A 17,104-nucleotide genomic window follows, 5' to 3' on the forward strand; every position below is an offset into this window, starting at 1 on the left:
CAATAATCCTGCCTGAAAAATCTCTTCTTTAGGAGGAGACTGAAAATATTTTAGAAGGAACATTCCACATGACAGCTCCTGCGATATAGATTAATGGGTCCAAGGTTAGCACTTGGATACTCAAGTGTCTATTATTACATGTGTGAAGCCAAAACAAAATGTCTCTCTATCTATTTACAGACATATTTAGACTGGGATTGGCACTGTTGAGTTCTCACTATTCCTTGAGCAAGAACAACTGAAATCATGCTCACAGCAACACTTTCTGCTACTGTAGACTGGTCCCAGCTCATCTGACATTTCAAATATAAGCAATGCAGGGAAGAAAATAAAAACAAAAATCAATGTGAAAGTGACTGCCTGTATCAATTCATTATTGTTACTGAATATAATCATACAAATATAACCTGGGACTCCGTAACTCGCTAGAACTAAAGGACAACTACTCACTGAACAAAACAGAATCAGTCCTTTCTGACAGGGGGTACAAAGATGACAATCCCAGGTCCTGCTGCAGACCAAGCACAGTTGCTTGCCATAGTTGCTTTTGTATTCCAGAGACAAAATGAGATGCCTGTAAACCTTTCAACACAGCTGCAAAATCCTGGCCCTCATAATGCTCTCAGGTAAACAGCAGAGAACATAAATGGTCATTCACAGGTGTACAAAAAACATGCTGTATGGCTGTAACTCTTCAAGTGACCCTTGGCCTTTGGTTACCATACTGCAGCTCTGGTCACAAATTTGTGAGAATTAACACGGAACAACACTGTGAATTCTCCATGTGAATACAGAACATTTGCTGCACTGCTGTCTCTCACCCATGGGTTGCATGTCACCCCTCAAAACTAAAGAGACACAACACCTCCTATATGTGCTACATTCCCAGCTCGTTTGTCTGGCATGCCTAAGTAACACTGGGAACTAACAGCAGGTCTGTAACTGATAGGTTGTGAGAAAATGTGCCCAGCAGCAAGAAACAGAAGAGAAGAGACCTTGCCCCATGCTTGCTCCCCACCTAGCAGCACGCAGGGGCTGCAATACCAAGGCAGAAAGAGAAGACACCATTGCAGAGAGCTCTTCTCACACAAGTCTTGCAACAGTTTGGTGATAAGACATAAGCGAGGCTGCAGAACATCCTGGTGTACCCATACAAGCAGAGGCTTGTATATTGCACAGAACAAACTACATACATGCCCTTCAAATGACAAGAACATTTGCTTTTGCTCCAAACCCACACTGGGTGCAGGAGAGAACTGCTCTGTGGGGCAGAGCCACATGAGAGTAGCTCCAGGAGACGGTGCTCAGCAAGGAAAGCTGCCACAAGCAACAAAGCAGCAGTGATCTTCCAAGAGTCCTAATTATATGTGTGTGCAGGTGGGAGTTAAAAGGCTTTTAACCTGGAGCTGTGACCCAGGGTGGCCCTGGCACAATTACAGGCAGCACTTCCCGGCTCCTGTGACCAGGACTGGGCCAGCTGCAGGATCTCCCAGAGGTGGCAGCAACTGACAACACTGGTACACATGGGATGAAGGCAGCACATGTTTGTGCACAACTCCTCTTCAATTATTAAGCACTTTAACTCTTTAACATAAAAAGAACAAACCAAACTACATAAATCAGAACATGCAGCGCTCTTACTAAGGTCTGAACATCTATACAACTTGCTAATTACAGCTTCCTTTTTTTTTAAAGCATTTAGAGACAATTTATATGAGACCCAACAGTGTTGGATCCCCCTGTATAACAAGCTGCTCAATAACATCCATACTCACAACTCCTTTATGGATTTATTTACTTACAAGCCCCAGTCTACTATAAATGCACACTGTGCATCCCACAAATCCAGTATTTGGCTGAACATTTTTGGCTTCTTGTGTGATGCATTTTCTAATCGCTCAGGTGCAACAACAATGGAGACACACTGACAAAGAAAACAGCCACATGGCCTACAAGGTTGATTGTGGTTTATCAGCTTTATCAGTACTGTTACTGTTTCTTCAAAGGGAAAAACACACAGTAGGTATGCAGCTAACAGCTGTTAGCATGCAAGCCTGATAACGTGCACACACATCCCCCCACACAGGGAACTACTCCTTAGAACTGTCACAAACACTGCAAATATTTTGATCATGCTAAGAACAACCAGAGCTCCTCTCTCATTCAACAGTTAAGCACCAGCTTGTTGAACAAAGACTGGTCCAACAAAATTACCACGTTTTTAAGAAGTACCTGGTCACATATTTGTTACACTTTACTGCGGATTTTCACAAACCCACAAATTTCCAAAGGACTCAGATCATAACCTGTAGGTGAATTCACAATACTGGCACGCTCTTACACACATATATATGTATCAGCAGATAAGAGACCTCTCAACCATCTGAGCACTCACCAGTTCCAAACACTGCCGGTGTCCATACGCAGCAGCATAATGCACAGTGTTGTACCCCTCTTTGTCTTGGATGGATGGATTGGCATCATTTTGTAGAAGGAACTCCAGACACCTGTGAGCAATTCATTAACTTAAATGAGAACTCAATATTTAACAGATTTCTCCCTCACTGCAAGTAGGAGTGGCACTGCAGACAAGCAGCTGAGATTTGGTATTTCTAACAGCACTTCAAAGCATTTACAGTTTTCCCACCTTTTCACCAACTGCTCCCCACATGCAACTTTTTTTTGTTTTAAACATAAAATATCTCCCCCCCATCTTTGAAGATCTTCCTAAAAAACAACATTAAACCCAACCTTTGCTGCTACTCCAGATTCTGAAGTGGCCTTCTAATAAAAGATTCAAAGAAAACAGTACCATGATGTAAACAGCCCATTTCAGAAAGCCAGAACTGCTATTATATGCAAATTCTCTGGCCTCACCATTGGCCTCTAACCATACACCATGGCAAAATAAAAATTAAACTTTACTGAGCTAACTTCCCAGTATGTATATAAATATACTTCCTTATTTCCTGGCATTTTTTAAACTATCTTTTCCAAAAGATTACATCTTTTCTTCACAGCCCCTATCATTTTTTCTTATACCAGCAGGAAATCATCATTTTGTCATTATTGCTTTCTTTAATAACTTGCAATTTTCAGTGACTATAAGCTGTCATACAAAAAAGGTGATTTTTAAAATGTGAAATAATCTATATGCAGCTATATGAAAAATGCTAATTCAAGCAAATACATTTAAGCAGCCATTAGATAACTTATCTTTGCAACATACATACTCAGCACGAAGTATTAAAATAAAAACAGTGCATGTTACTGATGAATTATTAAATGAACGAAGCTGTTTATTTTCCATTAAGGAAGAGCAACAAGCACAGAAGCAGAAATATTAGGGAATATGCACACAAAAGAGAGCAAAGAGCTTTTTTCTTCAGTTTAGCCCCTACTGAAGCCAAGCACTATGTCTAGCAAAGCAACAAATGAGCAAAAGCAGGTGTAAGCTGCAGTGCAAAGCAATGGCTTTCTCCAGAAATGAAGTTCAACTTCTTTATTGACAGCAAACTTACAATGCAGCTTCTTTTTCCTTCATCTCACTGGTTCTTTCAAGTTCTTCAGCATTTTCATGGGAGTTATCTAAAATATTCTTTCTTCTTAGCATAAATGACAGAAAAATGCAACTTATTTTCAAAATATGAGTGATTCTGATGCAGTGTGCCACCCATCCCCAATTTCCTTTGCGTGGAGTTGACCTCTTCCAGACAAAAGTAAAAAGCTACATAAGTTTAGTGAGTGTGCTACTTGGATCTGCAGCTAATATACTTTACAAACAGTGTAGACAACAACAGCACAGAAGTTTATCATCTTCCAAGTCAATGCCAAAAAAATAAAAATAAAAAGCCACACGAAAATTCTGGTTTCTAGCAGGAACTGGTTAGACTAAATCAGTATTGGTAGCTATCTTTGATCTGCTTTAGCTGTGTTGCTGACCCTTCTCACATCCTGTGAAATGTCTTGGCAGCACTGTTAGATATCTCAGATTCTCAGATGTCTGGTCAGATTCTTTGGATTCCTCAAAATAGCTTAGCATGTCTTCATACTCCTGCACACCTGGATCATTTTTTGTATCTGCTTCCCAGCTGGGTGGATGGCAGCCAGAAGATGGTGATCTGAGAGCCTACAATCATGAGCCTGTGATTGTGAATTTCCTTGGACGCCAAAGCCAACACAGAATGCATGCTTCCCAATTGCTACATACCATTACAGATCATACCATTGGAAAGTTTGAAGGAGGACAGTTCGCTAAATTCAATCCCTATGTATCACTCATATTCCAGATTGGATTCTGCACAATGAGGAACAGTACATTTTTATTTTATCAGGTTAATTCCTGCATGTGTTTTCAAGATTTCACATTTTTTTCCCCCCTGTGGATGCTTACAGCAAGAGACTGCTGCACAAATCTGGGTCTGTTTGATGTCCGCTAACTCAAAAAGAAATCTTATTTATCAATAAAATATTCCTAACATTGTAAATCTATAGACAGCACTCACGTACCATGTTGAAACAAGATGTTCAGACTCAGAAAAGCCAGAGGAGGTAACTTTGCACTGAACACATCTTCAAACTTCTCGCATAACAAATGAAAGCCCTAACTACATTTACTTTCAGCTAACAACAAATTAGTGAGATCCCAATATAACATTCCCTGAACAAAGTAAGCTATCTTCAGTAGAAACAATGCATACTCACAAACTTGAATATTCTACTTAATGTAAATGCTCATGTTGTTTCCACTGCAGGAAAGGGGTACTTTCTGCAGTCCATAAGCAACAACACTTAGAAAATCAGCTGAAACAGTAGGGCAACTTGGTTGTACAAAGACTACTTTCTGATCATTAACTGCTCATCGTCAAAGTCAAACGTTTTTGAGTATTTCTTGGACTAAGAATGTCCATCTTTGAGAGTTCACTACTGTTCAGCAGAAAAAAAATAAAAATGCTGACCTACAAAATCATGGACTGTAAACAACATTTCATCTAACAAGGCTTCTTCCAAAACATCTCCAACTGGAAAATTTAATGAGAAGACAACATCAGAATCAATTTAGGTTTAGACTCTGAGGGCAAAGAAGGCCAAACATTCCTGCCAATGCTCAGAGTATGACTGTTAGAAACTAAGATTTATTTATTTATTTGAAAGTTACCATTGGAAGCAACAATATCCTAAAGTTAGCCAAGAGGTTGTTTACATGCAGGAGCATAACCTATACAGAGTCAAAAGCTGAAAATACGAACTGAATCACAATTCTCAAAACCCCAAGTAACAGCACACCCTGGCAAGCTTTAATTAGAAACAGCCAGTGGTGAAAGCCTTCATACAAGCCTACTCTGCTTGCAATGCCAAGAACAGCCCTCTGAAGATCCTGAAGATTACCAGCACCATTCAGGTTTTATGTTGATAGGGAAGACATTTTTGATACCACAGCAAATGAAGCAAATGACAAAGAAGCTACTGACATGCACACACAGTATCCAAACCTCTGCTACAAGCTTAAGAAGTCTTCCCAAAGTGCTTTGGGGTAGTAGTCTGCTGGAAATAAGCCACACTTTTTATTTTTTGGTTTGGTTTTTGTTCCCTCCTTTTAACCAGACCTCACTATATAAGAAACCAAGAAAATAGTTCCTGTGAGTCTGAAGGAAAGAAACAGATAAGCATGGGGTGATTTAAAATAAATACAGGTCTCTAACAGTTTAAAGAGACAACAAACAGAATAACTGAGTCCATTTCATGCAGTATGTTATAGGAAAGAGATTGCCAAAATATGCAGAAACTTTAGTCAGTAACCTCGGGATATTTAAGTTTTGCAGCTGTTTTCCCCCTTCCAAACTTTTCTCAAAAGAATAGTTCAGCGTTTTGCCAAAAGATGTTCCCAAGGCCTCTCACTTTTTAGACTCTAGAAAGCAACCTATTGGGAGAGGGTGAGAGTTTTAACAGCTCTGACAGTGGAGAGAGTGATGGATAGATCTATCTTGTTTTTGCCAGAAAGTCTATCAGAACAGCCAGCTATCACTGAAGTCCACCTGGGAAAACTCCTTCTACTGTCTCTTTTTCCATTCCTTCTGATGGATTTGCAAAGCAGACACAAAACTCTGAACTTCCCCTTGTGAGGAAACCACACAGAAGAAGAAAGAACACAGTATGTAGTAAAAGTAGTTCATTAGGACAGAGGGACTGTAAAATCATGCGTTACTTCAAGGGTAAACTGCAGGGCTGAGATGCCACATCACCTGGGGATCTGACTTACAGACACAGCAATTCAGGGTGGAGTTCATGTGAGAGAAATTCCTGTGCCAGCCAGATCATTTTTTGTTGTTGTTCAAATGGCAGAGCGTCATGAAGAGAATACAACAAAATTTGATTTGGAAAAACACTGAACAAGGAATACAAACAGGCTCTCTTACTTTCGGTCCATGTCAGAAGCAGCAGCATAGTGCAAAGGAGTACGTCCCCAGTCATCTGTTTCATTAATATTGGCTCCTGTGGTCACCAGTGTCTCAATACAGTGGAAATGACAATTTGCAGCTGCATAGTGCAAAGGTGTCCTACAACATAAGTGACAGTTTGTTACCTTGTATTCCAACATGCAATGCCAAGGATAGCAGTAAGCCGCAACTACTGCTACATTCCCACAGACTTACAGCAGTAAAAATCAGCACCTTACATTATCATGATAAAATTCAGTTATGCAAATTTAACAAATTACTGTGTTACAAGGAAGTTTTTATACTCCTGCCAAGCTTAGTAGCATACAGATCCACACTCTGCATCTTGCAAACAACCTGTTCTCAGTGAGAACCTCTGCTGCTGCTCTGCATTCATGCTACCTTACTCCAACTGGGAGTCAGGGCAGGGCAGGGCAGGGCAGGGCAGCCCTCGCAGTGCCTTGATTACTGGGAACTGCTGTAGTTCTCAGGGAGCCATACTAGCTGAACAGAGTAACCAAGGCTTTGTTATCCCCTCCCTTACAGTTGCCTTTCTTTTTTTAAATAACACATATATAAACTATTTTTAAGCCTAACTTGTGTAGTATTATTATGCTTTTTTTATATTGTCATTACTATGAGCACACATGATCAAAGCTTTAAAAGCTCCTTTGTCCACTGGAAAATAAGAAAAATTGGTTTTACTGCAGCCTCACAATCCACCTGCTCTGTGCCTCAGTGCCTCTGCCAAGCCCAGCTCCTGTGGTTCAGTTCTGCCCACTCCAGCTGCTCAGCATCATTGCACAGAGGCAATGCCACTCCAGACAATGTAACTACAGTTGGGACTGAGCTCCAAAATCAGCTCAGCGTGGGCAGGCTCAGCAGCACCAGAGGTGGATAGAGATGTGGGGGATCCCATCACTGACAAATTCCAATGCCCAAGAAGAAATGCATTGTGTGGGGAAGCTCAGCACACCCACTTCAAAGGCTAAATGTTATTCAGAGAGAGTTTGAACTGTCAGGACAACTACCAGTGGGGTTGAAACTTGCAAAGACTCTATCTGCTAGACAAAAAATCCTCATTTCACTTTCAATTCATTTGTCCCCTAAAATAATGTACTTTCATTCTGGTGAAAGGAGAACCAGATATGTCAGCAGTAGTTAAGGAGAGTTTCTGCAGTGTTTTCAGTTCAAACAGTGCTACTGTCATCAGCCATTTAACATGAATTCACCTTACTCATTGACCTAAAGCAACTCCACATACATCCATCACTGTTTACAGCTTCATAAGAAGCAGGGAACCCAAGCATAGAGTTTGTGTGCCTCACTGCTACAGCTGAGGATGGATGATACCGTACCCGTTATGGGGCTGTATGGGCACAGCAGTGACCCATCAGTGTGCAATGGCATAATCTGCTGCCACAGTGTAACAACAAAAAAAATAGTGCTATTAGGTCAGCTACAGCTCTTCTCCCCCTCTAATTCCACCAGTAAGTTTTGGAACCTGGTTTGGAAAACATCTGCCTTGTTGAAGAGCACAGAGCAAAACACTGGAAAGACATTCTGCAGCAATCAAAGAGCGAAATCCATTCCTGGCATAGCAACATTCTTAGCAACACTTCATATGGAAGAGAAAACAGTAAAAAAAAAAAAAAGCATTTAAAAAAAAAGGTAGGAAGCATATCAAATAGCAGCAGTCCTTCCTATCAAAACCCAGGCGCTGTCTTGGGCACATAAGCACAAGTACTCGGGCAGTAAGAAAAGCAAAAGGAAAAAAAAATCAGTGATATTTTTAAAACAGAAAACTCAAGAGATGGGATGGCTTTTACGTATTTAAAGTCTGCACCTGTTTTTTGGCATATAACTGTAGCAGCAGTTTCACAGGGAATGTCAAACTACTACTTTGTATTACTGTCATTGTTCATGGAACACACCATACCCAGACTGAGGCATTCTTTCTTCCTTGCCAGCTGGATTTTTGCTTTTTTTTAAATGAGTTTCATTATTTACGTACCTCCCACGTTTGTCCTTCTTATTAAAATCTGCTCCACTGCTTTGCAAGAGTTTTATACATTCAACATTACTGAAAAGAGAAGAAAACCAAAGCATGAACAAAGGAGAAGCTTACATCTTGGCTGCCTCCCTGTCCTTCAAAAGGAAAAACTATTTTTTTTTATTATTATTATTTTTTTTTTTTACTATTTGCAGTGCAAAATCAGGATCTGGCCAACTGTAACCTGAAATCCAATCACAGCAAACACAAAGCAAATCTTTAGCAATCATTTGCTTTGTTTCTAGAAAACCTCAGACTTCTGCAGAAGGAAACAAATTCTATATTCTGAAGAGAAAGCAGTAAATGCGATCTGAATTCATTGCATTTGGAGATTTTCAAAGGGGGCTGAATAACGCTGCCCACACTGGAATGGTATTTTATGAGAGGACTTTTAAAGTTGGTGCTAGCTGATAAAATGTCAGTCTAATAATGAAGAGGTGACATTTAACGAAATCCACCCCCCCCTCCCACAAAGCTGCAACGATGCACTAAAACCCTGTTTACTTCAGTGAGATTGCATACAAGAGCTAGTTTTAGGTTTATTCTCATATCAATTGTTGGCAATTGATAGATTTGAGCATGTCTTTAAGTGCTTTGCTGAATAAGGAGCATTAACTATCTAAAATGATCATATTACTATTGCTTTTATGTAAGCAGATGAGTCAGGCTCCGTTGTTTTTCTTTTTTAATCTGTTGAAAGAATTCACCACATCGTAACTTCATCTCATTTAAAGCCAGGTGATCTTTAATTAAAAAAATATAACAGCTGAATTCTCATCTGTTTTGTAGTTCAAGAGAATAAATGTATGACTCTAAGCCAGAAAACAACAAAAGAAGCATAGCACTTTCCAAGGCTTCTATGTCATTAACAGGGGCAATAAATCATTCTGTTCACAATCAAAATGAGCAAGCCCTTGAAGTATGTCCTTTTCCTCAAGCCCATACAACTCCCATTAATGTAATGGGAGTAACAGGAAAGTGTAAGGAAAAAAACACAATGTTTTTTGCACAGCTCCAACTCCGAGGGAGGGGGGGGGAACAGACTGGATGCAGTACATTGGCATAAGTTCATCCCTACTCAAAATTGCTATTCCATAAAGTAACTGTAAAACACTCATCACAGCATACTAAAAATAGAAACACTTGTTAATGATGACAATAATAGTAAGCCTCTGGAAAAATACGGCTTATTTTCATAAGCCACTTTTGCTTCTTATGGAATTTTTCCTCCATTCTCTTTTGGGCTTTCAAGTTGTTTTTATTATTCTTTTGAGGTTCAGCCTTATCAAAGGGGTAGTGTCTGAAGTATATTTTAATAATCTCAATTGAAGCAAAAGTCACACCTCCTTCATTAATAACTGAAGACAAGCATTGACAAGAAAAATATTGTACAACTAAGAAAAACAGTATTTGGATCAATTTCATTAGGTGTTTGTAATAATGACAGTTCCATGACATATGCCTTTTAATTTACCAGGAAGAAAAGCAACTTCCTGAAAGACTGCCAAGTATGCACCACAGATGACCATTTCTGCTTGCTGTAACCACAGAGAATCCAAAGTGATTCTAGCCAAGGCTCCATTTCAGTTTTTTTCTGAGCCATAAAGTTCTCAACAGGAGAGTCAAAACTCATTGCTTGCCAAAAGTTTTGTACATTTGCTAGGCTAACTTCACAGTGCTGCACTGACAATAATTTGGAAATATTTAACTGACTGAATGCTACATTTATGACATAAATTGATATATTTCAGCTTTCGTTTGTTTCCATTTCCAGGCCCTGAGCAGACATGCATCATCCTGAACGGACAACAGTCTTGGCTTTCTAATTTGGTGAGGTGTTTTCAATTTCATTTTCAAACTTGCACCTGAGAATTGAGGAGGAGATGAGCTGCATTTGGACTCCCAAGGTTTCATGCTCAAGTGCAAGGCTGCAAACACAAGCACGTGCTCATGTTTACAGGCAAGAATGCGGCCCAGATGAGGAGGCTGGAAATAACTGCCCTGCCAGCAGCACCTTGGGAGCCACAGCTCCTATTCCTTACTGCACACTTGGTGCTAGGAGCTGACAGTTTCCTGGTGACTGGTAGCCCTCACCAGCAATTACAGCCAACACACGGATCTGGGTGAGTACACAGCACTCCTACCCAAACTGAAGCAGTTTTCACAGGGGCATTAGAAAAAAGTTTCACCATTCATTTGAAACTCATGCTTCAACCACAAGTCAGCTGTTTGTTGTTGAAATCAGACCATCCTCTTTGTTTTGCATGCAAACAACATAAGCATGAGGGCAGTGGCAAAATACCCTCTCAGGTGACCAAAACTTGACATGTATGACTGGCACAGCTGAATTGGTATGCACCACATCTGCAATGAAACTACAAAATTACTTGAAACAGCTACAGTCACAACTACTCACCCTCCTGCAGCGGCAGCGTGGAGGCAAGTTCTTCCAAAACTATCAGGGGTGTCTATTTCAAAGCCTGCAGACAGCACGTGCTCATTACTAAACAAGGACATTATGCTATACTTTTGTCCTAGTTAAACCACAAGAAACATTGCAGAGACAGAAAAATCAGTTAGTTAGAAAAAAACAATACAAGCAACTACAGTCAGAAAAAGGTTGTCACGGAAATGGTGAGTGGTTGCTCCACTTTGGCAGCTCTATAAAAAGAGCTGTGAAATCAATGAGAATTTAGTTCCGCATCCAGCTCTGCACCACATCCCTACTGAAAAGCATGTGGCAGGCATTTAGGCAGATACTTTGAGAGAACTGTGACAGCAGGACACAAAGACAGAAAACATGAAGAAATAAGAAAAAAACAGAGTCAGCCTGAACACAAAACAGGGCCAATTCTATTGTGTTTGTTTTTTAGACTGACTTTAGTTTTTGGAAAGAGGCTTCCAGGTGCATGCAGAAACAGGCATAAAGATGCACAAGGCCCAGGATAAATCCTGGCAGTGGTAACTCTGGTCACTCAGAGATTTTTTCTCCTTCCTGATCTGGTGGTCAAGACCAAAGCATACCAGTAAAGGGGTATGCAATTATCATTTTACACACTTTTTTTTATATTCTACAGGACTCAAGCTTACAGAAAAAAGTACTTGTAGGACATTTTGTGTGTTAAGCAATGAAATAATTTCTTAGGAAAGAAAATGATCTGCCTTGTTTTTTTGGATGGGTTTTTGTAATTTGTGTGGCTTTTTTTGTTTGTTTGTTTTTTTGAATCAGATGAACTCTTGTATGGAAAAAAAAAAGATTTGGGACTTGGCCTCCAATTACTGCCTCTTTTAAAAAAGTTGGGTCAGCAAACTCCAGCTGCTTTTGCTTTGGGCTCTGGTGAGGAACCTGGGACTATTCTTCAGACACTGCACCTTCACTAAGCTTCCCCCGTCATGCACGCAGCCTCGCTGCACTACGCTAGACAGATTGAAAAATACACTTTAGTTGTAACTAAGATACACCAACATCAGTAAGATGCCAATACTTGTGCAAGTGCAGGCTTCAAGGAGGGGATTTCTTGAATCGTTTATGTGAGAACAAAAAAAAAAAACAAAAAAACAAAGACCTGTCTTTCATACTCCCTTAATTTAGAAAGGTCCCAAGCTTCTTCCTTCTTCCTGGCATAAAAACCCTCTGTTGTCTGCCACGAGAAAAGGGCTTTGCACTTGAACAATCCAGGAACTGCCATTAGGAAAATGCTGCGCATGCCTTACATCACACCAGGCAGCAGCACAGGAAGTCTTTCATTTCAACAATTCACAACAGTGAGAATAAAAGGGCTGTAAGCAGCACACTACATACATTACTGAGCTCCACAGACACTGCTGCATTTACTTACCCGATGACAACAATTTCCTGCAGCAATCTGAGTGAGCATTCAGTGCTGCCAGGTGAAGAGGAAACATGTTGTGGATCCCACACCTGAAAGGCACGACAGTCTCATTAGACAGGGTCTTGTAAAAATACAGATAGCATAGAAACACCACACAAGAAAGGGTCCTTCCACAGTGGTTGCATTTTTGATCCTTTTTAAGGAAGACTCTTCCTGCCTTGCTAATTTTATCTACTTTTCCTTACTATCCTGCTCAGGAGTTAAAATTCTGATACAGACAAATCTTGGCACTATGCTTTCAACAGAATTCTGGAGGAAGGTTTCTAAAAATGTGAAATGAAAGCTACCATAAAGGAGACAGCGAGGGAGCAGAGAATCTCCCAATGTGGAATGCACAAATTTGTGCATCAGCTACATATACTGCAATGGTATTCTGAGGGGCAAAAGTAAATACCAAAAGCTCTGTGGTATTATTTCTGACACCCACTAGTACTGTTGTGATTTTGCATTAGATAAATCTCACTTGGGTTTTCAAAAGCCTCCTCTTTTCTTCCATCACCCATAGGGCTGGAGCGCTAAATGACTTTTCTTCACGCTTTCCTTTAGAGTGCTGTGACACTTAGGGTTTTCCTCCCACACCCAAACAACTAATCACCTAATCCTGTTTGCTCCAGCTACTGTCCTGACATGCTCTTTCACTCCCCCTTCCATTTGAATGCATGACTCCCCTTTCAATTACACTACAAACTCCTCAGAGCAATCATATCGGGTCAAACAAAAGAAAATGAAAGCAAAACAACATAGCAGACACCTATCATTAGGCTAAATCTGTATCAGGCAGCCACGTTCATTTTCCAATACGATGAGTACTCAGCAGCTGTTATTGGCGCCCAAAAGTCATCCCAGCTCCATCCCTGAACACGCCATCATTTATTCTAAGATAAGATTCCTGGGCTTAGACATCTTGGCTTCTGTCACTTAGCGCTGTGTTTTGTGCAAAGTATACAGTTGTTCTAGAAATGCTATTACAGGCAGTCCTCCAAGGGCAGACAAACATGAAGCCTCAAACCAACTATCTCACCAAGAATATAATCCAAACCTATAAGCCTGCTTCAGCAGATACATTTTTGGAAAATGACAAACACTTCAACAGCAGCTGAACTCCTGTCTGAGAGACAGTTGGTGGATGAAAAGCAGGATCTTCTCATGGAAGATTTCAGGACTAAAAGCAACTTTTTTTTTCTGATTCACCATAAATCATAACTACTAATGATACTTTAAACAAAGATGTGTGAATGTTTCTAAAGATGTCTCATTCTCACCAACGTTTTACACATGTATTTAACCAATACTGGTTTGCTTTGAAAAACATCTTTCTTTCCAGAACCCACATTTCCATCCTTCCTCTGTCTTCACATTTAATTTGTCCTCTTTGCTGCTTTTTTACACTGAGCAGCAACCTGGGTGCTGCACAAATTTTAATTTTTCCAGTGTTCAGCATCTACATCTTAGAGTAAATCTCTTTGAAGATGATCTGACAGTCTGTTCTTTTAAAGGAAACAGCACAAGCTCCACTGAGCTGATGAATCTGTAGAAACAGGTTGTCTTTATTTTTTTTTTTAGATGTGGACTCATTAATTTAAAAAAAACATTGGACATTGTCTCACCATATTTTTCCCTACACCCATTTCCCTCCATCTCCTCCTTCACCTAGTTATCTCAAGTAGTATTTTTCATCTTTTAGGTCAAGATTCCCACCCAGCACGAGTTCTGGGTGGTTTCCTTCAAAACACACTATCCACACATATGCTAAGCAGTCATACTTAAAAACAGTGCTATTCACAGTGGTTCCTCCCATCACTTACATACTTTCTCCTTAAAACACAATTGCCTCAAAGACTGACTGAGCTGTCTGTGGCTTTTGCTACCAACTTTGTGGAGTTTTCTTTTTCAAAACCAGTTTGGGGAGCTCAGCCAGAGCTATTTACATGCAGTACGTACAGAAGCCCACTCCCAGTGTTTCAGTGCTCCTGCCTGGGATTTCTGAGACAACTTGTTATTTCACTCATTTTTGGTTTTGGAAGGAGTCATTTATTTTAGAACTGTTCTGGTCATGCAAGTGAAAAATAGAAATTTTGGGCTGGATAACCTTGAGTCCGAGAGTGTGCTATTCCATTGCAGCTCATTTTACATCTAAACTTCAAGAAAAGAAGCAGACTGAGGCTAACTATACTGGAGAAAGAGCTAGCAAAAATATACTCCTATTCAGACATCAAGATCTTCACGTTGGCTATGTTAACATAACATTAACTGAAACCTATGGAATTTAACTATCCATGCCCATTGAAGATCTGTCCCATCCTCTGAGTTTGAATAGAGACAACCATACTGGTTGCAGGAATATGGGCAAATGTATCTCATTCTTAAACATCCTCCAACATCAATCAGAGACAGCTCCAAGTATCTTCAAAACAAAAACAAATTCATTTAAATCTGCAAACAGGTTTTCCTACCTGATAGGTAGGAAAAAATTAAGAGAGGTCGCTGACTCCTGTGGTGCATTCTAGACTGAAAACTTAAATTTTATTCTGAAAATGTGCAGATAATAGCTGAAAATTTATATTTATGTAATTAGATGCTGCTGTAAATATCCAGCATAGGTATCTCACAGCATGGCATTACTCTTTTTTTTCCATACTTCTTTGTTTACTTCATGTTTGCTGTTTCTTTTGACAGACCATAAGACTAACAACATTTACCAATCTTGTCCAATTTCTACTTCCTGTCCCATAATTGAAAGAAAAAATAAATATAAATAAAAAAGCCCTAAAATCACAGATCAGAAAATAAACTGTCCTATGATTTCAGTCATCTGGCTGAAAACTGTCCTATGATTTCAGTCATCAGAAACCATGCAAAATCAAGACACGATCTAAATTTACAATGAGATGAGGCTTACTAACATCTGCTTTGTAGTACTGCAATTCTATTGATTATCCTATGTCACATCAAAAGATACAAGGTAATAGAATTGCCTCTGCATATAATATGCCATTATAAAGCCAATTTAAATACTATGGAATGTGCACATAATTCCCTTGGAAGGTAATTGGAATTTTTTTTTATCATGTTTCCTAGACAAACTCTTTTGCTAGGGACTTTATGGAATGACTGTGATCAAGATGTACTTTTATATACATCCTGTACCAGAGGGTCACATCAACCCTTCAGAAAAAAAAGCAGCACTGGTACTACCTGCAAAAACATAACTGCACAGTAAGAGCTTAACAGGGCTTCTTCCCTTCCATCTTCCCAATCATTTCATATTTTAGTGCCACTGAAGTGTAGAACAAATGCATTTATCCATTTCAACCTCAGATATTTAAGGAATACTTATGTTTTCTGGCATCAGACATAGCGCCTGATCATTAGTGAAGCTTCACTTCAGCCACCTACTTGGCAGTATCAGCTCCGCTGGTTATGAGGGTGTTAATCAATAGCTCATGTCCATATCTTGCAGCCACGTGCAGTGGGGTGTTACCATCCTTATCAACACAGTCAATTTCCCCTCCTGCAAAAAACATTTTCATGCAGTTTAATACCAAAAGATTAAGTGTGAACTTGTGATCACAAATGCTATTTCTCTCCAGCGAATGCAGCAAAACCAGGACACAGAATTTCAAAGAATGAGACTGGCATGATACTGACCATGGTTCACCAGCAGCGCTCTCACCCCCCCCTCTCCAGCTTCAGGAAACATGGCAGGGAATAGGCAGTGAGCATGATGGCATACAACTAACATTTAATCCCTGGAAACTGCTACACAGTGCTTAAGTAGTACTTTTCCTGTTGCAGTTTATGCCTGTCATCTCATGTTTTATCCTGAAACAGGAAAAGCTAATTCTTTCTTTCTTCTCTGGTACAGCTTTTGATGCACGCAAAGATTGCTATCAAGTCCCTGTTTTCCTTTTTGGATCAAGCAACTCTTGTTCTTTCAGTCTCGCTTTATAAATTAGGTTTACTGAAATTCAACCATGCCTGTCCTTCCCTCAGTTCTCACCAGCTGGCCCACATCCTTCTGAAAGGAAAATGTCAAAAGCCAGAAACAGTACTACAGCTGATGTCTACCAATGCTGAGCTGAGCAAAAGGATTACTTCATGCCTGCTGGCTATGCTCCTATCCAAACACTCCCATAGGTTGCATGCTTTCCCCCCCTTCTTTTTGTTTGGCAACACCACGACATTGCTGACTTGCGTTCAGTTCCCAGTCCTCTGCAAACCCCAAATCCTTTCTTAAGGTAAAGTCACCCACTCAGCTTTTGTCATTCTGTATTTGTGTAATTGATACTCCTGTCTGTGTTTACCCCCACTTTGCATCACTTGCAATATAACTTCTCTCCAATTTCAAAGGCTCATTTTCAATTTTGACTCCAGCTTCTGCCAAAGAAACAGTCTCTAACTTCATGTTTTCTCTGAACATTAAAAGCATGTTTCATATTCCAACATCCAAGTTGCTAATGAAAATACTGGATAGCATACCAGACCCAGGAGGGAAGCTGAAAAATCTCATTATATCTTCCATTTCAACAGTGATCCATTTATTACTAATGTCTGAGTATAGTTTTTCTAACAGTTACACACTCGCAGAGTAATATTTTCATTTAGAACATACTTCATTAGTTTTCTGGGAGAATACCTCATGAAAGTATGGAAAAGTCTTGTTAAAATGGAGATATGGTAATACTTACTGCATTTCTGCTATGCAGAGGAGATAACAGGTC

General features: G+C 39.8%; 1 protein-coding gene across 4 annotated transcripts in view; it reads right to left on the reverse strand.

Moving 5' to 3' along the window:
• ANKRD44 (ankyrin repeat domain 44) overlaps positions 1-17,104 on the reverse strand; it is a 111,482-nt gene that overhangs the window by 26,794 nt on the left and 67,584 nt on the right. For 2 of the 4 annotated variants that reach the window (XM_065750909.1, XM_065750907.1), the window contains exons 10-16: positions 15,780-15,894; positions 12,330-12,412; positions 10,907-10,970; positions 8,452-8,520; positions 6,417-6,557; positions 3,522-3,602; positions 2,396-2,507 (exon numbers count right to left, since the gene is read on the reverse strand). In XM_065750909.1, coding sequence (XP_065606981.1) covers positions 2,396-2,507; positions 3,522-3,602; positions 6,417-6,557; positions 8,452-8,520; positions 10,907-10,970; positions 12,330-12,412; positions 15,780-15,894 — 665 coding nt within the window. Of the gene's footprint in view, positions 1-2,395; positions 2,508-3,521; positions 3,606-6,416; positions 6,558-8,451; positions 8,521-10,906; positions 10,971-12,329; positions 12,413-15,779; positions 15,895-17,104 lie in introns of all 4 variants that reach the window. The other 2 variants (XM_065750908.1, XM_065750906.1) reach the window with 1 other exon arrangement.

The sequence above is a fragment of the Cyrtonyx montezumae genome, unplaced genomic scaffold (assembly GCF_038088225.1).
Source record: "Cyrtonyx montezumae isolate F1298 unplaced genomic scaffold, pur_monq_1.0 scaffold_7, whole genome shotgun sequence".
Lineage (NCBI taxonomy): Eukaryota > Metazoa > Chordata > Aves > Galliformes > Odontophoridae > Cyrtonyx > Cyrtonyx montezumae.